Genomic DNA, 27370 nt, shown 5'->3' with positions numbered 1-27370 from the left:
AATGTGTCCTCCAATATTGCAGTGCAAGGTGAATCGCTTTATCGCGAATCATTAATTACCAGTAAAATAAAGCAATAATAATGAGAAGCGTTCCCAAGTGTGACCTTTTCATATCTTTTGTGTGGCTTTTAACTCTCTCTTCCCCCCAAAACACTAAAAATAATGAAAAGTGCAAACTATATTCTTTAAATAATGATTCTGAATGCACCTTATGCAATATAAATGAATAATATGGTCACACAAGAGGTGGGACGCCATTGTTTTCGTTTTTGTTTACAGCTGGAAGTCTGGGACGATAGTTCTACACGAGCAAATGAAGAAAATAAGACCCTGGTTGTAGCTGTAATAAATTTAATTTAAAAAAATTAATATATATATATATATATATATGTTTTAAGTAACGCTATTTAATGTTAATAAATGGAACAATCGAAGAAGCTCACCACTAATGGCAAAGAAAAAAAAGAGGTGGATTGGGAATGCCAACATATACATGCGCATTTAAGGATACCGCGTCATTTATCTTAAGAATATGCACAAAAGATTCATTATTGTTTTTTACTGAATATGTATTTGATTGAATTAATGTTTATATATGAGATGAACAATGCAATTCATTAATAATACATAGAATATTTTCTTTAGTTTCTTATGTAGAACCATAGTCACTCACGAAAACAATGCCGTCTTGTCTCCTCGTGTGTTTTAATATTCTATGTATTATTAATGAATTGCATTGTTCATCTCATATATAAACATTAATTCAATCAAATACATATTCAGTAATAAACAATAATGAATCTTTTGTACATATTCTTAAGATAAATGACTATGTTTCCTTGAGTGCGCACGTATACATTGGGTGTAAACACCGACAATAATGTCGTCTCTTACCCTCGTGTGTTTTAATATTCTACGTATTAATGAATTGTATTGTTCATTTCGCATATATAAAGATTAATTTAATCAAATACATATTCAGTAATAAACAATAATGAATCTTTTGTGCATATTCTTAAGATAAATGATGCGGTATCTGGTGGTTACTAGTGTTCCCCAAAGAATGCAGTGATGGGTAGGGAAACACTGAGTAACACTGAGTCCGTTTATTATGGATGAGGGAAATACAAGTGGTGACTCGGGTGTGCCATGCACGGCTCACACAGTCAGACTGAAGCTGCCTTGCCATATGGCAGCCTCGGGGCAATGTTGCCACATAACGTGCAGTGTTGCCACGTGATAATATATATAAATGCTACTCGGCATAGTAGCTTATATACAGGGTTGCTACTCGGCACAGTAGCTTATATACAGGGTTGCTACTCGGCACAGTAGCTTATATACATAACCTACATCTCCCTCCCCCCTCACGCTCATAGTCTTTGTCTTGAGCGGACTTCTTAGTCCTAAGTCGCTCCGAGCGTCGAGGTGCACTGTGGGGCGGATCCTCGTGAGGTGTAGGTGACTCGTCCTCGGTCAGGGGGCCAGCAGCAGGGGGTGGGACTGGCCGGAGGAAGCGGCGGTTCCTCCACCAGACACGGCCGCTCGGCATCCTGACCTTGTAGTCCCGCGACCGGCCGACGCCCATCACTATGCCCACCTTGTCCCAACGTGTCGTCGTCGGGTCCTGGACGCGGACAAGGGCACCAATCTCCAGTGGCTGAAGAGGGCGGGCACGGTCGTCATACCGAGCCTTGGCGTCCTGGGCACGTGAAGCAGCGCGGCGGTCGCAGCTCTCGGCTCTGGTCTGCCACTCCTTCGCAAAGGCCTTGGCGTGTGCAGGAACGCAAGAGCGGAGAGGGTGACCATACAGGATCTGGGCAGGGGAGCGTCCTGTGTGGGTGGGAGTATTACGTAACTCCAGGAGTCCTTTGTCAAACGCCTCACAGTCTATGTTGCCTGAAGGGGCCACCTTGAGGATGAGGTGCTTGACTGTCTTGACCGCAGCCTCAGCATGGCCGTTTGACTGTGGGTAGTGGGGTGTTGACACGATGTGGCGGACTCCCCAACGCTCCAGGAATCCTGTGAAGTCCCGGCTGGTGAACTGTGGCCCACCGTCCGTCCGCAGACGTACGGGGACGCCCAGGTCACGAAAGAGGTGCCGGAAGTGGCGAATGGTGGCCGCGGACGTCGTGTCCGAGCCACAGATTACCACCACAGGCCAGCCAGAGAGTCGGTCGGCGACAACTAGGAAATGTTTCCCAGCTGTGCTGAAGAAATCAGCCGACACGGACTCAAAGGGCCTGGTGGGTTCGTCGTCGCACAAGAGGGGCTCTTGCTGTTGACTGGGCTGCATGATCTGGCACGGCTCACAGGCACGGACCGTATTGACGATATCCGCGTCAATGCCGGGCCAGTACACAGCCTGCCTTGCGCGGCGCTTGGTGGCCTATGCTCCACGATGGCTGTCGTGTAAGCGGGCCAGAACACGATGGCGGAGAGCTGCAGGGACGACCACACGGGCACCGTACAGGACAAGGTCCCCATCTGCGTAGAGGTCCTCACGTATCTTCCAATACGGGCGTAGGGCGTTGTGGAGGTCAAAACGGTCGCGAGGGAACCCAGTCCTCACACTCTCCAAGAGCTGAGTGTAGGAGGGGTCATCGCGTGCCGCGGTCCGTAGTTCCTCAAGAGCCAGATCGCTGTCGGGTGGCGACACTGAGGCCTGGGTGCTGGCGAGGGACTGTACAGCCTGCAAGGTGACGATGTTGCTGACGGAGAAACTGGCCTCGGTGCTGAGCATCTCGTCTTCAGGTGTAGGCGGCTGACTGGGGAGCGGGAGAGGGCATCCGGGATGCACAACTCCTTACCTGCGCGCCAAGCCGCGGTGAAGACGAAGGCCAAAATCTTCTCCTTCAGGCGCTGGAGGCGGGGATTCTCAATGGCGTCCAGCGAATAGTGGTTAAGAATGGGGACCAAGGGCCTGTGGTCTGTGATGAGGTCGAAGTGCTGTAGGCCAATCAAGTAAAACTTGCACTTCGATAAGGCCCATACCACTGCCAGCAGCTCCAGCTCGATGGTAGCGTAGCGAGACTCAGCATCGGTGAGGAAGCGAGAGCCACACTGTACGAGCCGGTACTTTCCTCCACCGTGATCCTGGAGAATGGTGTAACCAACCCCATACAGGCGCGAGGCGTCTGTCTGGAGGACGGTGGGGAGCGCTGGGTCGAAAGTAGCGAGGATAGGTGGACTTGACAGGGCGGAGAGCCCCGGCAGCGGCGGAGACGTCAGGAGAAAATTCTGCCATCTGGTTCACCAGGCCCATGAAAGACCTGAGATCCGTAAGGTTGGCAGGTTTTGCAAAGTCCGCTATGGCGCGAACTTTCTCCGGGTCTGCAGCAATGCCAGCCCTTGAGAGTCGGTAGCCGCAGAAGGACACTGCAGGTGCGGCCAAGACGAACTTCTCGGCATTCAGAGTGATGCCGTGCGTCCTACACCTGGTCAGTACCTCGTCGATGCGGCGAAGATGCGTCAGGTAGTCCTCATCGTAGAGGAGGACGTCATCCACTACCTTCACGCAACTGGTCACGCCTTGAAGTGCCATGTCACCACGGAGACAGAAGGCGTCCCCCGTAGCAGCGAATCCCATAGGGCCACGGCAGTAGCGGAAGCGTCCGTAAGGCGTGATGAAAGTGGTCAGTGGCTGATCCTCCTCCTTCAGTGGGATCTGCCAGTAACCACAGAGGGCGTCCATCGTCGAGAAGTGCCGTACCTTCGGATCCACACTCCGTATAGCTGCAAAAGGTGTGGGTGAAGGGTGGGCAGGACGGGACACCTGGCTGTTAAGCTTAGACAAGTCGGTAGTAATCAGCACTCCACCGTTAGTCTTAGCCACAGCGACTAGAGGGTGGCACCAAGGGGATGGGTCGTCACCAACGGGTACGATGCCACCCTGGGCCACCATGGAATCCAGTTCCTTCTTGACTGAATCCCTGAAGGCGAGAGGAATCAACCGGGGAGTGTGTATGGCAAACGGCTGTGCATCTTCCCGCAGATGTATCCTCATAGGCGGACCCGCCATAGCCTTCAGTGGCGCGGTCCGTAGGGCCTCCTTCGTCACCAGCACATCCGAGTACTCCTTCAGGAAGTAGGCCCTTGCGGCTGAAGAAGACGTCTCTCTGTGAAGAGGAAGCAGCCGTGACTTGGGTGGAGGCGGGGCGGGAGTGGACGCGGGTTCTGGGCAGCTCTGTGCGGCAGCGCCAAGCGCGTGGCTCGTTGATTCCCGCACCCTGCTGGCGGTGTACCAAGCAGCTGGGATCTGCTCAGGAAAGTCTCTGGGCACCACGCCTAACTCCTTGCAGTGCTCCCACGACAACAAGGGTGTAGCGAGAGTAGGCTGCACGTCGATCCATCCGTGACACGACCTGTCGCCGTAGGTGATCTCTGCTTGAAAGGAGCCCACAGCATCCGGCATCTGGGAACCGTCCGCATTGTAGTACTGCAGCTGCGGCAGTGGTCCCAGGCCGCGCTTGGCGAGGCCCAGTTTCTGGAGGTGCTTCAATCCAATCACCGTAGTATCGGCGCCGGTGTCCGGTATCACCTCGATGTGACCCGACACATCACCATGTGTGACGGCGACGCGGATAGTAGGGGAAGGGGTAGCCCTGGGGCGTGTGGTCGATTCCACCCTCCTGATGTGACTCCGCTGCTGCTTGGGGCTGCGTGGGCCATCTGGAGGGGGCTGTGTGCGATCCACCCCGAGGGAAGTGCGCTGCTGTCCTCCTCGTCTCGGGCTTTTGGGCTTGGGTTGGCGGCAGCACTTGTCGTAGTGTCCATAGCGACCGCAGGCCTGACACTTGTGGCCTTGTGCAGGGCACCTGTCTGTGTTAGACCAATGGCCCTTACGGTCACATCCACGACACAGTGCGTCGGTGGCCGGGCAAGTCTTGGGGCCATGCCGCTTTCCACAGCTGCCACAGGAAGCACTAGGCGGAGGCGTGGAAGAACGTGTGGCAGCCTTCGCGTTGTTGGCCGCCTTCTTACCTTTCTTGTATTGTGAGATTGCTCTCACAGCAGGAGGGGCCCGTAAGGCAGAGGTGGCGGACTTGGTGGCCTCGTATGACCGACATTCAGTCACTACCACCTGGAGTGTGGAGGAAGCGTCCAGGGGGATGAGTCGCTGCATCAACTCTTCGTGCCTGACACCTGTCAAGATCCCGTGCTTGATCCAGGCTTCCTCACATTCCCGGCTGTGCGCCTTGCAGACGTCGATCTCCTCTGACAAACTCTTCAAGCGTACAAAAAAGTCGTCAAAGGATTCGTTCTCCGCCTGCTTGCAGCTGGTGAAGGCACGGCGACGCAAAGCCTCGTTGTTCCGACCCTTAACATGCTCCTGTAAAAGGTCGAGCACATCCGTCACTGAAGAGGTAGAATCGGGAGGCACTTGCAACGTGTGCTCCAAAACTCTCTGGGTCTCCAGCGACAAACACATCCGCAGTTGGATGAGCTGTTTGTTTAGAGGCATGCTGTCCAGGTCCACCATCGTGGAGTAATCTGTCCAACACCGCCTCCACTCACGAAAAAGCTGAAACGTGACGTCTGGTGAGAGGGCGGGTGGGGGTTGAACAGATGCCTTGGGAGCTGTTTGTTTGGAGGCAAGAGTACCTGAAGGACGCTGGTGTGGTGGAGGAGGGAGGGTACTGGCGCCTATATGCGCGCTACCTGCGAGTGAGGGAGGGTGGGTTAGCGCCAGGGTCGCCAATAGTGCCTCAAAACGCAACTTTTCCTCCTCTCTTCATGTCTCCTCCCTCTGAAGTTCCATCTCTCTGCGTCTCTTGTCCCGGTCGTCCATCCACTTCAGAATTGTGGCAATGTCCGTCACTGGAGGTGGAGGATGAGAGTCTGCGCCCGGTGGAGGAGAAGGTGGTGGGGAGTCGTGTCTCCCATCTTGACGTCGTCCCTTCTTACCTCCCATCTTAGTGTGTGCGTGGACTGCACTGTTTAGTATATAAAGTGGCGCCTCAACAGCTCGAACCACATATATATGATATAAACAGAGCAGAAATGCGCATATAGTCCACTGTTCTGTCCATGAGCGAGTGCGTGCGTGTGTGTGTGTGTCTGAGAGAGCGGAGCGTGGTGGCCTTAAGGCAGGTGGCTAGAGCCGCCGGGGGTGGGGGTGAGACCGTCAGTTCCCCCGGGATGTCACACGAGAAGGGTGTACGCCGGGGTGCTCCGTGGGTACCACAAAAAACAGGCCAATGCTCAACTCGCAGCTCTAGACACACTAATACACTGGCACTAACACTGCCACCGTCACTAAAAAGCACTGTGACGGCCCAACACTGCACATCGCGGCGAAACACAGAAAAACACAACACAACACACTGAGTCGACGCGCATCACCAGCAGACGTAACTGTCTCGGCATAGTTCACACACTTTGTAAGTCCACAGATCCTAGGCACTGCGCCATGGTGGTTACTAGTGTTCCCCAAAGAATGCAATGATGGGTAGGGAAACACTGAGTAACACCATGGTCCGTTCATTATGGATGAGAGAAATACAAGTGGTGACTTTTGTGTGCCATGCACGGCTCACACAGTCAGACTGAGGCTGCCTTGCCATATGGCAGCCTCGGAGCAATGTTGCCACGTGATAATATATATAAATGCTACTCGGCACAGTAGCTTATATACAGGGTTGCTACTCAGCACAGTAGCTTATATACATAACCCACAGTATCCTTAAATGTGCATGTATATGTTGGCATTCCCAATCCACCTCTTTTTTTTCTTTGCCATTAGTGGTGAGCTTCTTCGATTGTTCCATTTATTAACATTAAATAGCGTTACTTAAAACATATATATATATTATTATTTTTTTAAATTAAATTTATTACAGCTACAACCAGGGTCTTATTTTCTTCATTTGCTCGTGTAGAACTATCGTCCCAGACTTCCAGCTGTAAACAAAAACGAAAACAATGGCGTCCCACCTCTTGTGTGACCATATTATTCATTTATATTGTATAAGGTGCATTCAGAATCATTATTTAAAGAATATAGTTTGCACTTTTCATTATTTTTAGTGTCTTGGGGGGAAGAGAGAGTTAAAAGCCACACAAAAGATATGAAAAGGTCACACTTGGGAACTCATCTCATTATTATTGCTTTATTTTACTGGTAATTATTGATTCGCGATAAAGCGATTCACCTTGCACTGCAATATTGGAGGACACATTAACATCGTTATTCAAGGCTTTATTGTATTAAAAAAATAAAAAAATAAATAAAATGCCACTGGTACTTGGTCCCATGCTTCATGTCACGTAGACATATAAAATTATATAAAACCAAAATACTTTTGGTAAGCAATCGTAGGAAGCCGGCAAACATAGTACTGTATATAAACCGTAAGAGGCATCAAATATAAATGTGGATGGTGGTAGGCCTGTATAATGGAGTATCATGCAAGGTGCTGTGGTCGTGGCAGCGGTGGAGATTGTCTTCAAAGGCGTGTTCAGAGCCGTCATGAAATATGAAAACAGGATTGAGGATTACTTATGTAACATGATAGTGATAATATGGTGGTGAGGTAACCTTCAGTTTTATTTCTGGGGCAAGGACTGATGTCCAACACCAGAACTTTTCCACCAATTGGCTCAACGTTACAAGACTATTACTCATTCATTTATAAGTCTGGAAATGTGACGTTACCACATTTATGTAAACATCACCAAAGGGGGGTAAAAGAACTCTTTGAGGCAACTGTATCTGCCTCAAGAACAGATAGCTCACAGAATAAAATAAACAGTGTTAGGAAGTATTCTGGCAGGTGATCTTGCAAATAACTTAATGAATGAAATGCAGGCCAGGAGAAACATAATCCAAATTCTCTGCACAACAGTAATAAAATTTCACTACAAAAACCTAAAAAAAGATACTGAACAATCAATGAGCTTACCAGTTGCTGAGTTCTCACAGGGGAAGAAGTCTGGCCTCTGCTGAGAGTGCATGCACGTCCTACAGAACTCGCTCTTTCTTGTGCCCGACCCGGCGGTAACACCTATATAGTTGATTACAGTTAATATATCTTGAATATGACTAATATAGTCAACCTGAAATACACATTTCATACGGGTTCAACAAATTACCAGCACATGTTTTCTACTCCTCATACGAGGCACTCCGCATTAGAAGGGGGATGAAGCGCCAAATTCAAAAGGCTGAGAAAAACGAATTTAAGCAAGAGGGTTATTCTTTTTTATCATGCAGCTCAATCCCTCTCCTAGCAAAGTGTGAAAACTGGAAGTTACCTCTGTGAACAGTTATTATTTTATCGCGAATTGAATGAGAATAACTACCCGTGATGTGCAATTGTTTGATCTCAAACCAACAATAATTGCGTTTTTTGCAAAATTTTCTTATTATTGTGGGCTAATACTGTAAAACAAGTTAATGATCACCAAAAACAGCACTCGTCTTACACCACCCCCCCCCCCAAAAAATACCATTCAATAATAATAAAAAAACTCATTCGCCTATCAGTATTTATCTTTTCGTCCCTATAATTAGCCAAAGATTTATGATATTGTAAAGTATAATAGTGTGTAATAATAAGAAAACACCACAACACTCATCCCCCCCAAAGTAATTAACATACGAATACAAAGGCAGAGAAAGTTTACATAATCTTTGGTAAAACAGTATTATGGTAATAGTAATACAATACTGTATTAGCCTACTTTGTTTAGTTCCTTCGTTTTATTATCCCTGAAGATCGTAGTAACTTGAAGTTACATAAATCCTGAAGAGTGCGTATAACTTTAATGGCCTCTTCATAATCAATCACGTACTGATCAAAGTCTTTCTCTGCACTCTCAAAAAATCAGCACACAGATTCTTCAACAACTAAATAATTGGATATTGTTGCCGGCAAGAGTTCAGTTTCATGATAAGACTGAGTTATGGGCTCACTTTCACTAGCATTCATTGGGTCAGGCTCACTTTCATCACGATCAAAGTCAATGCATGTCTCTTACTTTTATCCTCTTCGCCACTGATCGGCTCGTTAGCCACTTGGGCGATCGTCACGTCTGATTACTTTTCCCTTTCATTTATCCTCTTCACCAAAAGATCGGCTCGTTAGCCACCCGGGCGATCGGTTACGTCTCTGTCACGCACTGTTGGCAAGTACTGGGCATGCACCGGCTCCTGAATGTACCTGAACCTGCTCCAGTGTTGGTCAAGTCTTGTCTTGAAAGAGCTCACACTCGGTGCTGTCACAACACTCTCTGGTAGATTGTTCCAAGAGTTTACAACCCTCACTCCAAAAAAGTTTGCCCTCACAGTTTTCTGGACTTGCGGCTTCTTCAATCTTGGGCTGTGACCCCTCGTGGGGCGAGCGTCAGCCAGCTCCAAGTAAGGACACTCGACTGAGTAGTGCCCCCTGAGATGCTTATACACCACAACTAGGTCACCCCTTGCCCGTCTGTAGTATAAGCTAGGCAAGTTCAGGCGCTCCAATCTCTCAGGGTAGCTGAGGTGCCGAAGTGCAGGCACCAGTGGTGGCCCTCCTTTGAACATTTTCAACCAACTGACAGTCCCTAGCATATCTCGGGGACCAGGCGAGGTGACAGTACTCCAGATGGGGAAGCACTTCACTCTTCAAGATCGTTACGAGGGACGGACCGTCTAGATATCTGAACGACCTTCTTATAAGACCCAATATTTTATTTGCTTGGTTTACCTTCTCGCAATGGCCCAAGAACTTCAGCTCATTGTCAACATGCACACCTAGGTCCTTCTCACATTCAGTCTCAACTAGCACAGTTTCTTCATCCCGTTGGGACATATGATATGCCTCCTTACCGTTGATACGCTCCAGGTGCATCCTCTTACACTTCGTGACATTGAATCTCAGCCATTTCTTCGACCATTCCTGGAGCCCACAGAGGTCCTTCTGCAGCTCTTCACAGTCCGCTTGGTTCTTAATTTCCCGAAATAACTTAGCGTCATCGGCAAACATTTGTATGGAGGAGTGTACAACGTCAGGCATGTCATTTATGAAACAAACAAACAACAGCGGGCCCAATACACTGCCCTGTGGTACCCCACTTGTGATATGTACGGATGACGATTTCGTGCCATTAACCACCACACACTGCTTGAGGTCATGTAGAAAGTCTTCTATCCACGCTAGGACATTTCCCAGTCAATGTCCACTTTTACTTCCTCACAGTCTGCATTTTCTTGTTGTGAAACATTAGTGTCACTGTGTTACCATTAGACTCACTTTCATTATTTTCATCTTCACTTTCATCGTCATTATTGCCGTCAGTGCATGTGTAACTCTGTATCGGAACAGTCTGCAAAATTGTCTTGTGATGCATAGCAGTCACTTTTTGTATTATGAGTGTGCCAAAATCACTGTCACCAGGCATTCCTGGGGTGTCCACGTGAGCACTGTCATCACTAAACACGCTCAGGAATAATAGGCTCCTGAACCAACACCAGAAGGCCTAGCCTCACTCGTCTTGCTCTAATATCGGGCAAATATTGCACAACACTTCTCACACCCGTGGAATACGAATAACGTCAATGTTACACCTTAAAGTTATCAAAAATAGCAAATAGAAAGTACACTGAACCTCCTTATGCTATACAACGTGCCAAAACTAACAAAGGAGGCAGCATCTGAGAGCACGAATTGACCGAGGAGCTGTGACGTAGCAAGGGAAAATCCATTGCGATTGGCTGCCTTAGGGGGTATGGTCCGAGGGAGGCACGCTGTCATTGGTTCGTGCTCCTCATGCTCTGAACAGGATGTTGCCACCTTCTTTGACTGAGCACACAGCCAGATACGTAGCTCCAGGCCTTAGGCGAAATCACACCTTATTTTTGAAGGAATTTCTATTCTAGCTAGAGGGTTACATCCTGCCAACATGTAGAGGAAGGGAGAAAATAGTGATATCGATCAAAAAACTAATTTTAACCAGGGTGTCGCTTCACCCCCTTCTAATGCTGAGCGCCACACATACACCACTGGTGCCAAGGGTAATGGTGGAGGAGACAGCACCAAAAGAAATTTTTGGAATTGCACCAAATTTACATAAGATATTGTTTGGATGATACTGTATAGATATGTACATACCAAGATATGTGAACACGCCTGACGCCAAGACTCTGTTACCATTCATTATACCATTTATTCACATGTCTGTATTACTACATATTATTATAGCATGTCTGATATCTATGCTTATGTCTAATGCCTATGTCCATTTACTGTGTCCCGATGTACTATGTCTGTACCGCGCTAGTCGAGTAATTAGAAGACCTCATTTATTGTCCTAGTAATGTCTAGCAACTCTCCTTGCCTAGCTAGCTAATTTCCCTCAGATCGGCTCCGGCCTACCTACGGTCCGGGGTCCCTTGTGCTCGCTCCTGTATCGGTCGGCTATCACGCCAAGTCTTGTACACTTATTGAATATACCTACTGCTCGTGCTCTGGAGTTTCAAGAACCTTGTCTAGGATTGCATCCACTACAGATACTAAATAAGAAAATCTGAACAACAATGCACAGAACCTATTTGAACCTTAGCTAAGCTCACCTGAATTCCTAAACTGTACATTGTCATTTTGATATTCTTACTATCATCCAAATAACATCTCTAGAAAAAATTAACAAATTCAATCATATATAAATTGCAATCAACACATCCAATGAGATCGACATTCATATCATGACATGAAAACAAAGACCGAGGAAGCTCCTGTACAGCAGATGTGAACCAAAACATGGTCGCCATGAGATATTTGACGGCACCATAACAGTAAACATTGCTTCGCCTAAAGAGCAAGCAGGTGCAAATTTACTGTCATAAGATCAGTGTTCATAGTGTTTTTACCCTGTTATTTCCCTCTCCTCTCATGCGCTACCAACTAACAAGTAATTTATGATCGTAAAATAGGCTAAAAAGAAAAAATACTAAAATTTTGTCATTTCCACTATATTACCAAGTACCATCCAAAGAACAACTGTTTGGGTGCTAACTGTCGACTCAACCTTTACCGCAACACTTGGTGGAGGTACAGTAGCTAAAACAACTATCTGTGCATACTTTGTGGGAAACAATATGAGACCATGGGCGATAAATACAGTGGTCCCTCGGTTACCAAACGGTTCGGTTAAAAAAAATTTGGTTAATGAATTACCTTCCATAAGAATCTTCAATTCGGTTAACGAACAAAATTCGATTAACAAAATCCTTACGAACATCACGTTTTGTTGTGAGCATCAGCTGATCAGCTGTTGGGCTAGTCTGCCAATTCAGTAATCTGGTCTGTTTACATTCATTTCCAGTGGAGTAAATATCCATAAAGATATGCTCTTAAATATGTTTGCATTTTTTATATTAAAATTATTAGTCATTTTAACATTTATTTAACATATTGACAATATATGCAGTACAGGGAACTACAGACAGACCCCGACTTACGACTACGTGGACTTACGTCCATTGGTACTTACGACCTGCTTTGACCGTACGTCCGTACGGGACATACGACTGCGACCGTCGTGACCAAAATTTTTTTCAAATGACGCGCGCATTTTCTATACCGAAACATTTCCGTCCCGGGCGAGAGGGAGGGGTGTCTTGGGTCGCCTCGTGGGTACACTCACTCAGTGGAGCGCTTTGTTTGTGTTTGGCTATCGTATACTATACTGATCGCGCTGTGAACTTTCGTTATTATTGTATTTAATTGACTTTATAATGACTGGAAAGCGTAAAAGTGGGAGTGCTGGTGGTACTCCAAGGAAAAGGAAACAGGCAATTACTTTTGAGATGAAACTGAAGATAATATCACAGTATGAGAATGGAAAAACAGTAGCAACGATCTCACGCGACCTAGGTTTCTCACACTCGACTATATCCACTATTCTGAAGGACAAGGAACGTATTCGTGAAGTAGTGAAAGGAACAACACCTATAAAGGGAACTATAATATCAAAGAAAAGACAAGGTCCTATCCACGATATGGAAAAATTATTGGTGATATGGATAGAAGACCAGATACAGAAGCGTGTACCCTTAAGCGTTCTAACCATACAGGCTAAAGCAAGAAGCCTGTTCCAAAGCCTGAAGGAGCAGGCAGGAGATGAATGTGATCAAACCTTTACGGGAAGTCGTGGGTGGTTTGATAGATTTAAAAGACGCTACAGTCTACACAATGTTAAGGTGAGTGGAGAGGCAGCTGGTGCCGATGTTGTTGCTGCCGAAGCTTTTAAGGAGGAGTTAGATGATGTGATTGTGGAAGGGAATTATTTGCCTGAGCAAATATTCAATGTGGATGAGACTGAATTATTGTGGAAACGCATGCCTGAGCGGACATACATCCACAAAGAGGCAAAAACAATGCCCGGATTCAAGGCATTCAAGGACAGAATTACACTTCTGTTGGGGGGGAATGTTGCTGGTTTCAAGCTAAAGCCCTTCATGATCTATCATTCATAGAACCCCAGGGCTTTTAAACATGTCAGCAAGCACACACTGCCAGTGTTTTATCTCAGTAACAAGAAAGCCTGGATGACCCTAGTCCTGTTTGAGGATTGGTTCCTGACTTGTCTCATTCCTCGAGCCAAGGAGTATTGTCTGCAACAAAGGACTCCATTCAAGATTTTACTGATTTTGGATAATGCTCCGGGACACCCACCACACCTGGACGACATGCACCCTGATGTTAAGGTAGTGTACATTCCACCTAACACTACCTCTGTCATCCAACCCATGGATCAAGGTGCTATTGCTGCCTTTAAAGCGTATTATTTACGCACGACCTTCGCTCAGGCTGTTGCTGCTACTGGAGGTGAGAAAACGCTCAGACAGTTTTGGAAGGAGTACAACATTTTGTCATGTATAAAGAACATTAGTACAGCATGGGATCAGGTTTCAAAACATTGCATGAATGGAATATGGAAGAAAATACTGAAAAGATATGCGCACACTTTCAGAGGATTTAATGAAAATGAAGTTATTTTGGATATTAGTAACAAGATAGTGGAGTTAGGTAAACAGCTGGAGTTAGAAATTGATAATGAAGATGTTGGACAGTTGGTTGAAAGTGTAGCAGAAGAGCTCAGTAACGAGGATCTTATTGAACTAGATGCACAGAAAATTGCAGAGGAAGAAGAGAGACAAAATGTAGAAGAAGAGCCTGCACCCCCCAAAAAGTTTTCAGTGAAACATATGGCAGAGGCATTTGCTACAATTAATAAAGGAATGAAAATGTTTGATGACATGAATCAAAATTATGAGCGTTATGCCAAAGTTGACAGAATGATCCAAGATTCACTTGCTTGCTACAGAGAAATTTATAATGAAAAGAAAAAGCAAACTGCGCAGTCTAAATTGGACATCTATTTCAAGAAGTCCCCCAGTGCTGTCTCCTCACGTGCTGCCTCTTCACTCCCTCAAGATGATCCAATACCTTCAACCAGCAAGTTACCCCTGTACATAAACCTGTCTGAAGAAAGCAACATTGATGACCCACCCAGCCCTGTCTCCTCTTCTGCTTCTTCCAATTAATATAGTCTCCATGTATCCTGTAAATAGAAAATTATGGGGGCTCTGTGTGCATTCAGCTGACTACATTTAAGGTAAGTGCTCAGTCACACTGTATCCATTCCTCATTATTTATTACTTTTACTGTACTGTATCCATTCCTCATTATTTTATACGTTTAGTGTACTATATTTCATTGTAGATTTTTTAATTTTTTTTTTTTAATTTTTTATTTTTATTTTTTTATTTTTTTTTATTTATTTTTTTTTTTTTTTAATCTATGTCGGACTTACGACCTGGATTTGGGTCCCTAACCCCGTCGTAAGTCGGGGTCTATCTGTAGTTTTTTGTACACCCATCAGACGCTTGGCTCAGCCACAAGGCGCCAGTTGGGCTTTGTTGACAGTGGAGTGAACATCTATTTTGTTGGTGTCTTGAATATTTTTGCATTTTTCATTGAAATTATTGGTCATTCTGAAATTTAGTTAACATATTGATAATACATAGCACAGAGCAGTGTTGATTTAAATAAAATAATCTTGAATTACACCTAGTGAACTTAAAATTTTATTGGTGAAATGGCGGCATCAAGCATGGGTCCCCTGAAAGGTGATTTCTCCATCCCCACATCCTTCTCTTCTCCCTTCTCCTCCACCCCCACTTCTAATTCCCATCATCATTATCATCAACCAGGAACCTTCTATATACACACCTCAAAGTAAGTGTACTTTACTGCAATTTTTTTTTTACTTTTTATGTAGTTTTCGGTGAGCTGGAACCAATTACCCAATATACCATTGAAACAATGGATACGGTTAACAAACGACCCTTTGGAAAGAATTGTGTTCGTTAACCGAGGGACAACTGTAGTATTGGTATATGAGGGCTGTCATTAGTCGCACGTAAAATTTTGGACCATGTTAAACCCCACCTGCACAGATAGTTGCTTTAGCTACTGTACATTTAACACATTTGTTGCTAATTTTGACATCAGAGTTGAACCATAAAGGCCACCCCGCCAAGAAGTTGGTGTTGTGGTTTTGTTGCAGTCTAAATGTAGGATTTTATTACATAAAAAAAATTCTGGTTGGATTGATAATTGGCCAATTTACTCATGTATGCAGATTCATCAGTATTAGGTGTATTTTCAGCAATGTCATGGATGATTTAAAAAATAATATGATTTGAACCTCTACATCTTTAAATTGAGCCATAACTGCTGTTTTCTTTCTCTGACATTTTCAGCTCTGTTGATAATTTGCTCTGATTTCCTATACACAGTTCACATTTCATTCCACATGAGACAGCTGTAGACAGAACCTCACCCAATAAGACACAGATGCTCACTAACTCTGGACAGTGAGCTGCTCAAGTAGTGGCAGGCTGGCAGCTTGTTAGTACTTGTTTAAACCTGTACAGTACCGATCCATTACCAGTACCATAGTCCAACTCTCCAATATACACATTAATGTTATTTACAACAGTTATGTCTTTCACTATTGTACATTCTTCTCTGTATTATCCTTTTACAATTAGATATTATATTAGGGAAAAGAAACATGTAGATGTCAGTTGTATTTCATTAAATAAACTCGATACCTAAATTAGACCTTCGTTGTATCATGTAAGTATAGTTCAAATGTTTCTAATTCTATTACTGTATATATAAGCTCGATAGGCTTCAGGTAGAGTTATAATTTTTGTAACAAAACCATAAAATTATTTTTTTGCTCATTAAAAAATAAAATAAAAGACCACTTTTTGTGATATGACCCAGAATGCGACGCTTAGCTTTAACCTAGGTATGTTAATGCCTAGCAATAACGCGCCAGGCCAACAAACAGACAATTAAAACATCTAATAATTACTTAATAAGTAATATTAGGAGGACACGTCGCTACCTGGCATTTAATTGCAATTGTCGAAACCCTCTCCTTCACCCCCCATCGCACGCACTGCCACCTTCATCTCTTGCCCTAGAGCAAGCAGTAAAAAAAAGTCAACTCTCGAGGGGTGGAGATGGGTGGGTTATCAGCGTCGCATTCTGGGTCATATCACAAAAACAGTTTTTTAGAAAAAAAAAACGGCTTTTTGTTCAATCAAGAATGTGACGCTTACCTTTGAATACCTGAGCAGGAGGTGGAGAGGGAGGTGACTTGCATACAAGGCTCCGCTAACTTAGGTCCAGATTATGATTATAAATCGTGTAGAATATTTCCAAAATTAAGAACATTTACCGGAAGGTAAAATGTTAATTTACATATCTCAATTAGGATACTCACTTTATTATGGTGATGAAGAAGATCCCCAAAAGCCCATTTCCTTGATCTAACTGAGGCTCATATGCCGCAGAAAGGCCACAGACCTTGCGTATTTCCTCGTGTTATGTGAGAAAAATTTCTTGCCAGAGTCTGCTTGATTCACTAATTGAGATAAAGATTTTGTCATTTGACTAGAAGACAATTTCTTACCATCCCTGAATGAGAAAACATAGGGCCTCAATTAGGGAATCTGGATAACCATTCTTGAAGATTTTTAACTGGGCACAATATATGAGGAACCCTTGTCTCATCCATTAGACATTTTATCCTAATAGGTAGAGCTTGGAAATCTTCCCTTTCATTTTTCTTAGGATCTCCGTAGGAAAGAGAGTAACATCCTACTCAGAAAATACCAATAATGATGGATTATAGGAAACTGAAATCAGTTCACTTATTCTCATACCTGTTGTTAATGCTAGAAGGAAGGCTGCCTTCTGTAGTAATTTATCCCTATTCAGATTTATATTGTAATTAGGCCCCATAAGAAATTTAGTAACTTTTTACAGAGACCAAGGTGGGATTCCCTTAGGCCAAGGGGGTCTCTGAATGAAAAAGGACGATCTTAGCATTTAATAAATCCTTGGGTTCAAAGTAACATTAAAATCCCAAGGCAGAGGGTCAACCAACGCTGATTTATAAGATGCAATTGTCGACAATTATAAACAAGTAACTCACCATGACGTATCTCTCTCCCGACTCTAATCTCAAGTATCCCTTAGCTCAATGAAATTTTTTAATTTTCTTTTTTTACATAAAATAATTTCATTTAGAACGTTTTATTTAGAGGAAATATCAAGATCTCTATTTGTTGCCAATCAGGGGCACAGACATTATCCCCCAAGTACTAACTTAAGCGAGAATCTCTACGTGCGCACTATCACCCGGCAGGATTGACAGTGCTGAGCCGCTAACATAGCGCTTTATTGGCAACATCGTTCACGATTACTCTAGCAATATTTATTGGGTTGAAAATTCCACCCTGAATTGTTGTCATATAACCTATATAAGGATGCAAAGTCCATTTCAACATAACTCTAGATTGCTAGGAAGACCGGGAGGTCAGCATTCCGGAAGGAACGCTAAGCCTAGCAGCCTTGCTAAAGTTCGCCTGGAAAGACTGAACCCGCTACTGAGGACATAAAAAATAAAGTTATGAAGAGAAAAACTCAAATCTGGTATTTATGCTGAGGGCAATTTTAATTATAATATAAGAAAACCGAGGGGAGAAGCCCAAAGGTTTTTTGTGAACGAACATAAGAATACAGTGGGGTATGCTATAACGAATCTAATTGGTTCTAGAACCTTGTTCGTTATAGCATTTGTTCGTTATAGGATTAATCCGTTCCAGGCCCCAAATACAACCACTTAACACTGAAAAATATAATATAAAATTGTAAAAAAGTGCATAAATATGCATCTAAACCCCTGAAATAAAGAAAATCATTAATACTTGTAATAAAAAAACAATAAATTAGCAAAAAAAAAAAAAAATTAAATAATGTTCGTTGTAGGAGTTTCGTTCGTTATAGCATTCTCAATTGTATAGGTAAAACCGTTCGTTATAGGAATATTCGTAGTAGGATCCGTTCGTTATAGCATACCCCACTGTAGGAAGAAAGACAGACATGGCATTCATACTAGCACGTGAATAATTGGGACAAAGAAAACTGTAAACAGTCTACATATATATAGTATATAGAAATAGATATATTCACAAATTCTCTTTCAGTGAAGACGAGCCCGGGAGGGCGCAGCGACATTCACCGAGTGACTTAAAAGCAAGGGATAGTCACATCGATCTAAACGACTTCACAAAGAATACGTGTTGTTGTCGCCATGACTGACCAGAGATCGTATAAGAAATTGTCCCAATTACAATAATTGAGACATAACAAAATAAAAGTCACTCTACTTCATCACTGTGCTAATAAGTACAAATACCGTATATAAAATCCTTGCGGAGCTTAGTATTTCAGCAATTATAACACAAATTCGCAGAGCTCTACATTGTGTTTACTTATAGCTGTAATCGCCAGGCAAGAGATGAAGGTGGCAGTGCGTGCGATGGGGGGTGATGGAGGGGGTTTCGACAATTGCAATTAAATGCCAGGAAGCAAAGTGTCCTAATATTACTTATTAAGTAATTATTAGAGGTTTTAATTGCCTGTATGTTGGCCTGGCAAGTTATTGCTAGGGATTAGCACACTCATTCCCCTTCTCCACATGGGCCAGAACCCAGCAAAATCTGACTTTGCGGCCCCGACGTTGGATGAAAAACATCCACTGTAAAATTTAACTAATGGATGGGGTGATGATACACACGCTAAGGCCTGGAGAGCACTACGAGAATTGCTAAAAATTTTAAAATCACGATGAGTTTGAGTAAAAATAATCTTGAGGGCAAGTAAAATACCCGAAAGCTTTGCTGTAAAAATAGACACCATGGTGGGGACACTTCTGTCCCGACAGAATTAAAGAAAGATTACTCCAAAACCCACAACTGCAACTGACTTAGAGCCGTCGGTGTAAACAAGGATAGTCGCTCTGAAAGTACTCCAAAACCCACAACTGCAACTGACTTAGAGCCGTCGGTGTAAACAAGGATAGTCGCTCTGTGAGAGGAGGCATGCTCTAAAAAAGGAGAATGAACAACACAGGGAGGGAGCAAGTCCTTCCTTTTGTTAAAATACTGACAAACTTGAACTTCAGGGAAAACCCACTGAGCAGCACTAGGGAACCGCATGAGGCATATCTGAACAGGAGGGAGGCAAAGAAAACTCACAACCTCCCTTACCCTGAAGCCAAAGGGTCGTGGGAAGCTCGGGTGATGAGTGTAGTGAGGGGACATCGTTTCATCAACTACACAAGTGTTGGTTACAGATTGCGAAAGTAAGTGTAGACGATACCAATAATGGATCTGGAGAAACTGACATAAAAAATCAAGGGGTGGCTCATCAGCATCAACTAGTAGACTTGGAATTAAGGCACCAGTCGCCAGGCACACCCCAGCATTTGAATTGAGTTCAGTGTATTGAGTCTAGCTTCTGTGGCTGAGGAGTACACCTCACACCCATAATTCAGTTTGGGTCTAACTAGCATGTGGTAGATATACCAGTGTTCCTCGGTCAGCACCACACAACGTGTGACCCAAGACTCTCAATAGCTCGAGTGCAACGCTGGCAAGATTCTTGAAGGTAATGATTATGTGGATGGGCAAACTTTTTCGGAGTGAGAGTTGTGAACTCTTGGAACAATCTGCCAATGTATGTTGTGACATCACCGATTAAGCTAATTCAATGTACTGACCACGGTCGTACATGTTAGTTAACATAAAATCAGACGATTCATATTACACTCAATAGCCCATAAAACATGTACAGTAAAACCTCGATTAACCGACCACATATGGGGGAAGGGGCCGACGGATAATCCAAAAGGTCGGTTAATAGTACATAAAGACTACGGAAATAAAACATACATTTTCAAAGTACCTTTCCCTAACCTACCTCATTTCATTCCCTCTATTCATTTTTGTTCATTTGCCATTCATATTTCAATAGAATTTGCTTTAAAATATTAACCACTTTAGTAAATAAATATGAACCAGCACAGAAACCGTGAATAAAAAATGGAAAAGTCAAAGAACATATGTCATCACAAAAATTGTGACCAAGTCCTAGGTTGCTGATCTGACTTTCTGCCTCATTTACACACAATTGCAGGGTCTCAATTGTTTCTCTTACTATTGACAACACAACATACATACAGGTATATTGTTTCTCACTCTTGATTTGTTTTCATTTTTGCATTTCTTTACGGTTCTTTATTACCATTATTATTATCATTATTATTATTACATTATCGCCCCCCAGGCCCCAATGTAGGTCAGTGACCGGGCACAGGTTCGGGATTGACGGTTAATCCGAAAGTCAGTTAATCGAGGGTCGGTTAATCAAGGTTTTACTGTAGCTATAAAAGTCCCCCAGTTGAGACGTCCATGTTCTCACCGCTTCAGTACGCCTGAGTACTCCATTTTCCTCTCGAGTAGTGCCGAGACTCTAGTATCCCTTAGTATCTCATGTCATGTTGCTAGATCTGAAATTGAGAGAGAACACACCTGTGTTCTATTGAATTAAATATGTCTGATTGCAGATTAAACATTCAAGTTCCCTTGTGAGTGATGTTGAAAGCTTCAACTAAATTTAAAGTTAGTAAAATTGCCAACTCAGTTAGTGTAGTCTGCCAGCAGAAGTGACGAATACCTAACATTGCGCGCGCGCACACAGACACACACAGAGAGGTAGTCCTCGACTTATGACCTTCTCGACCTACAACCATCCGGACATATGACCGCCTCAGTCGTACCAAAAAATTTTCAAACTCCGTACGTATTTTCTAGAACCGAAAAGTTTCCGTCCCATACGAGAGCATCACGTGGGCTGGGTCGCCGCGTGGTGTACAGCGTCTATGCCGTAGCGCGCTCAGTTGGTGCTTGGCTGTCGTTGTTGTCGGTAGTGATCGCGCTGTGTACTGACAATATTTTTGTTTCTAATTCCCTTTAGAATGGCTGGAAAGCGTAAAAGTGAGAGTTCTGGTGGTGCTCAGAAGAAAAGGAGATAGTCAATTACTTTTGAGATGAAAATGAAGATAATGCAATATGAAAATGAAAAAACAGTAGCAACCATTTCACGCGACCTAGGCTTCTCTCACTCGATGATATCGACAATTTTGAAGAACAAGGAACGAATTCCTGAGGTAGAGAAGGGATCAGCATCTATAAAGGGGACGATAATAACGAAAAAAGGACAAGGTCCTATTCATGAGATGGAAAAATTACTTGTGGTGTGGATGGAAGATCAGATACAAAAGCATGTACCCTTAAGCCTTCTAACAATACAGGCTAAGGCAAGAAGCCTTTTCGAAAGCCTGAAAGAGCAGGCAGGTGATGAGTGTGACCAAAACTTCACAGCAAGTCATGGGTGGTTACAAAGGTTTAAGAAATGCTCCAGTTTGCACAGTGTAAAGGTGAGTGGAGAGGCAGCAAGTGCTGATGTGGGTGTTGCCGAAGCTTTTAAGGAGCTAATCGTGTCATTGTGGAGGGAAATTATTTGCCTGAGCAAATATTTAATGTGGATGAAACTGGCTTATTCTCTGGAAGTGCATGCCAGAACGGACATACATCCACAAAGATGAGAAAAGCATGCCGGGATTCAAGGCATTCAAGGACAGAATCACACTTCTGTTGGGGGAATGTAGCTGGTTTCAAGATAAAGCCCTTCATGATATATCATTCAGAGAACCCCAGGGCTTTTAAACATGTCAGCAAGCACACACTGCCAGTGTTTTATCGCAGCAATAAGAAAGCACGGATGACCTTAGTACTGTTTAAGGATTGGTTCCCGAGTTTTTTCATTCCACGAGCCAAGGAGTACTGTCTGCAACAAGGGGTTGCATTCAAGATTTTACTAATTTTAGATAATGCTCCGGGACACCCACCACTAGGGGGCAGGGAAAAACACTTTTATTTGAGTTGCAGGCTGCACTTTTCAGGCATCGTTTGTATGGCTGTAACAAACACCTGTGCAAAATTTCATGCCATTTCATGCATACTTACCCTGCCGCATCGCGAACGACTTTTTGTCAACTTTTAGTGTATACCAAAAATTAGGTGTCATTTAATGTTTTCCAGGATAATGATAAATTTTACATGGGTGACATCGATTTAATTCACATGTTATTTTACAGGTACACCGTATAGAAAATCATTACAAGTTCATATTGAAATTCTTTTTTGTGCGGATCCTTGGCATCATTTTCCTAGACAATAATCTTTGCCTAATATATCCATCTCTCGATTCTTATCCCGTCACTTCAGTGCAAGATTCAGTCATCACTTTTATGCCTCTCTCGACCGCCTGAGTGCTGTTTGGCCACTTGGGCACCACTAATGGTGTCTCAAGAATGTGATTAACCTGTAGATTTGACAGAGAAGCAATGTAAGGAGGCTCAGTCTTGAGTTCATTCCTCCAGTTAATCATGGAATGATAGTTTTTTGCTTGCCACTTTAGTTTCGGAGTCACCACCTTTCTCATGTTGACTACAGGAGGCACATCCTCATTCCCATCTCCATCTTTACCCTCCTCATCAGTATAGTTTAACAAATTCTCGTCAACAGCATCATCAGAATCTTCCTCCTCCTCTTCAGATCTGCCAGTGCATTCTTCCTTTTGCTGATTCTCCTCTCTAATTTTTCTTATCATTGAGACAGCTTTTTCTCTAACAGTCATGTCCTCATCTGCACACATACCAAGAAGAAGTTGATCTGTGTGGGCGAAGTATGCATTTCTCTGGACAGCCTTCTTCACTATCGTCTCCTCCTCACTATTCAGGTGTTTCATATATAGCAGGGACTGGAATACGTTCCTTGAGCCGTGTGTTACGTAAGGGTGTATCTTGATGTAAAACCACATTGGAGCACTGAACTTTATTATTGTAATGACAATTCTTTTCAACTCATGGCTGGGTCTTGATGTTGCTACATACAGCCTGAGGATTCTACTCCATAAGGTGTTCCACCTTGACACACAGGGAGGACCTGGCTCAATAGCAGCCAAGTCATCTTCAACAACACCTGTGATAACTCCTTTACAAATCCTATACAGGTATTTCTGATCCCAGGACAGATCTTTCTCCACTTCATCATTAAACACAGGGAAATCAGGGAAACTGACTGGATGGAAGGCGACAACTGGAAGCTCAGACAAAGACTCCTTGATCTGCTTTCCAATGGGACCACGCCAATGCTCAGGACCACTTGGTTTACCATATAGTGATAAAAAACTGCGCGGAAAGGCAGCTCATTTCCGTGAAGCTGACATATGAAATAATGGAGCGGGTGACCAAGTAACATTTCAAGATGATGAATGACTCCATTTTCTGATCCTACATTTACATTGGTTCCATCACAACCAACACACACAATGGGCTGCTGGGTTAGATTTTTCTCCACCAAAAACTCGTGAATAGTTTTGGCAATCTGCTTTCCGTGTCCAGTCTTGGGAGTCACATGTGTGAGATATTCATTGCCAGGCTCAACTATGATGACATAATGATCTTTCACCATCATCCTCGAACTCCATTTCTCGTGGTGATCCTGCGGTGTGAACTGCTTCACGGTAACTATTTGAATAATTTCAAGTGCGCCAACTTACCCAGGTCTCCCCTACATTACAGTACAGTAACACAACATTGAGAAATGAAATGAGAAAAGGCTGATAATCAATATAGACATAGCACCATACTCATCTGCAACAAGACAACTTAAATGAAATAAGAGATATGAAAAAAAAGTTGATAAACACTGAACAGAACATTGCACCGCCACAGCGGCTGTTTGGCTAGTACTGTAGGTAAATTTAAAAATTTCAGTAGAAAATGCGGCAGACTAAACCTCGACATATCAGCTTCAAATTTGGCATGGAGTCTTAGATATGTATAAGGAACAATGCCTGAAGAGTGCAGCTTTGAGCAAAATTTCACTGCCCCCTACCCACCACACCTGGACGACCTGCACCCTGATGTTAACCCTTTAGTGTCCAACGTTCCCATTTTGGGAACATAACTTTCAAATATTCTCCCGTGATTAATAACATAATATTCTAATTTATTTCATAGCAGATATATTGTTATACATCTAAATTACTATTCTGCATAAAAAGATTCCAATACTCTGTAATACCCATGTTACTTTTTGTGGTATGTTCTGAAGGAATTTGATGTAAAAATGACTACTCGAAATAAACATTTTCTCTCAATAAAAAAAATTCTCCTTGAGTTATTTATTTACATGGTGTGCTGTCTAAGTACTCCTTCTTATCTTATACATTTCAATAAATGTGATTTATATTATAATTATGTCGCTATAAGTGTTTTTGTATGATGTTCCCAAAATGGAAACGTTGGACACATCCGTAGTCTGCCTACCCTTATTTACTCATCAACGTGAATGAGCATGTCTGGTTTGTTGGGTTGTCCGGTGGCTGACACAACAAGTTCAAACAAGTATTTAGGAAAGGAAATGTTTGAAATTTTCAAACTTTTCTTCACAGATGAAATCATAAGTCACCTAACAGAACAAACAAATTTGTATGCTCATCGAGACAAAAACAACAAAGACTTCTGTGTTGATGAGAATGACATGATGAAGTTTTTGGGACTTCTCTTGATCAGTGGATATCACAGTGTTCCCTCTGAAAATGACTACTGGTCATCAAGCGAAGACTTGGAAATACCAATATTCGCCAAGACTATGTGCAGAGAAAGGTTCAAATCCATCAAGAGGTACTTTCATGTGGCTGATAATAACAATTTGGAAAATTCAAAGGTGGCCAAGATTCTGCCCCTCCTTCACATGCTGAGAAATAATTGTCAAAAACATGGAATTTTTCATGAATTTCTCAGCATTGACGAATCAATGATCCCGTACCGCGGACACCACAGCGCCAAACAGTTCATCAGAAACAAACCTGTTAGGTTTGGTTACAAGATGTGGATGATGTGCAGTGCTGACGGTTATCCTTATAACTTTTCTATTTATTGTGGAAAAGATAAAAGCAAGAAGGAGCTTTTAGGCTATCAAGTTGTCATGGACATGCTACAGCCAGTGGTGAATAAAGATGAACATGTATTTTTCGACAACTTTTTCACTAGTCACGCATTGATGATTGACCTTACAAGCAATGGGTTTAGAGCCTGTGGAACAATCAGAGATAACCGCACAGGAAAGTGCCCTCTTCTATCAAAGAAAGAACTTGAAAAAAAAGAAAGAGGTTCATACGACTACAGATCGGATGATTCCGTCCTATGTTCTAGATGGAATGATAACAGCATTGTTACAGTAGCTAGCAACTACTATGGAGTCAGTCCTATGCAAAAAGTAAACAGATGGGTAAAAAATGAAGGAAGGAAGGCAATAAACCAGCCACATATGATAAAAATGTATAACAAAGGAATTGGTGGTGTAGATGTTTGTGACCAGATGCTGTCAACCTACAGGCCAAGACTACGCTCCAAGAAATGGTGGTGGAATATTTGGTCTCATCTACTGAACCTCTCCATTGTAGCTAGTTTCAGATTCTACCAGCATGTAAATCCTGGCTCTCAGATCAGCCATAAGGATTTCAGGCGTGAAATAGCTCGCACACTTGAAAGAATCGAAACACCAAGAAAACGAGAAGGTGGTCCAACATCCTCTGTACCAAAAGCAATAAGATATGATAATGTAAACCACTTTCTTCAGGATTTTTCACAAGGTAGATGCTATGTATGCAAGAAAAACACGCGTTTGAAGTGCATCAAGTGCGAGAAAAGACTTCACAAGGCGTGCAGTATCAACTTCCATAAGAAATGATTGTCAAACTACTTTTCAGAATTTGAGTGTAATTGCTTATTTTGATAATACTGATTATATATATATATATATATATATATATATATATATATATATATATATATATATATATATATATATATATATATATATATATATATATATAATATATATATATATATATATATATATATATATATATATATATATATATATATATATATATATATATATATATATATATATATACATATATATATAATATATATATATATATAATATATATATATATATATATATATATATATATATATATATATATATAATATATATATATATATATATATATATATATATATATATATATATATATATATATATATATATATATATATATATATATATATATACATACAGTATTACCCCGCCTAACGCGGTTTCACTTAACGCGTTTTTTCATATACGCGGTGCCTCGCCAGAGCTGAACTTTCACTTAACACGGATTTTTTCCACATATACGCGGTGAGTGTCCGGCTCCAGACGCTATTTTTAGATTTGCCCCACCTGCCACCCTGCCTGACTGCCTGTTTTAGCTCATAAAATTCATACAAATTACCCGACCAGAATATAATTTACATTGCTGGAATTCTTATAATTTGGTGATCATTTTGAATATAAACATATATTTTGCATTAGACATACAAATTTTAGATAAATTTTTTTCTCTGAGTAAATATGTTATCTTTTGTGCAAAATATATGACATTTATATTCAAAATATTCCTGGTCTTACAAGGAATCCAGCAATGTCAATTATATTATCCTAACTTTAGTTTGAGGTATTATTTATTACAAAAAAGTTAAATACAGTATTCTGGTTTTCCCACACATCTCCTTGGGACGGTTGGTGGGGGGTGGGGGGGAGGGAGGGACCGACCGACCATCTGTTACCCTGTGAAGAATATTTTTTTTTTTTATTAACTGAAGATATTTGTTTTAGCTCATAAAATTCATACAAATTACCCGGTCAGAATATAATTTACATTGCTGGAATTCTTATAATTTGATGATCATTTTGAATATAAACATCATATATTTTGCATTAGACATACAAATTTTAGATAAAATGTTTTCTGAGTAAATATGTTATCTTTTG

The 27370-nt window shown here is 42.5% G+C and overlaps 1 protein-coding gene across 1 annotated transcript in view; it reads right to left on the bottom strand.

Annotated features, from left to right (window-relative positions):
• Positions 1-27370, bottom strand: part of LOC121871710 (piwi-like protein Siwi) — a 143567-nt gene that overhangs the window by 111445 nt on the left and 4752 nt on the right. The window contains exon 2 of the mRNA XM_042374123.1: positions 7905-8006. Coding sequence (XP_042230057.1) covers positions 7905-8006 — 102 coding nt within the window. The remainder of the gene's footprint in view (positions 1-7904; positions 8007-27370) is intronic.

This window comes from Homarus americanus, unplaced genomic scaffold (assembly GCF_018991925.1).
Source record: "Homarus americanus isolate GMGI-L3 unplaced genomic scaffold, GMGI_Hamer_2.0 scaffold39675, whole genome shotgun sequence".
NCBI classification, from domain to species: Eukaryota; Metazoa; Arthropoda; class Malacostraca; order Decapoda; family Nephropidae; genus Homarus; species Homarus americanus.
Note: the sequence above shows the minus strand (reverse complement) of the source record. Positions and strands in the feature narration are given on the sequence as shown.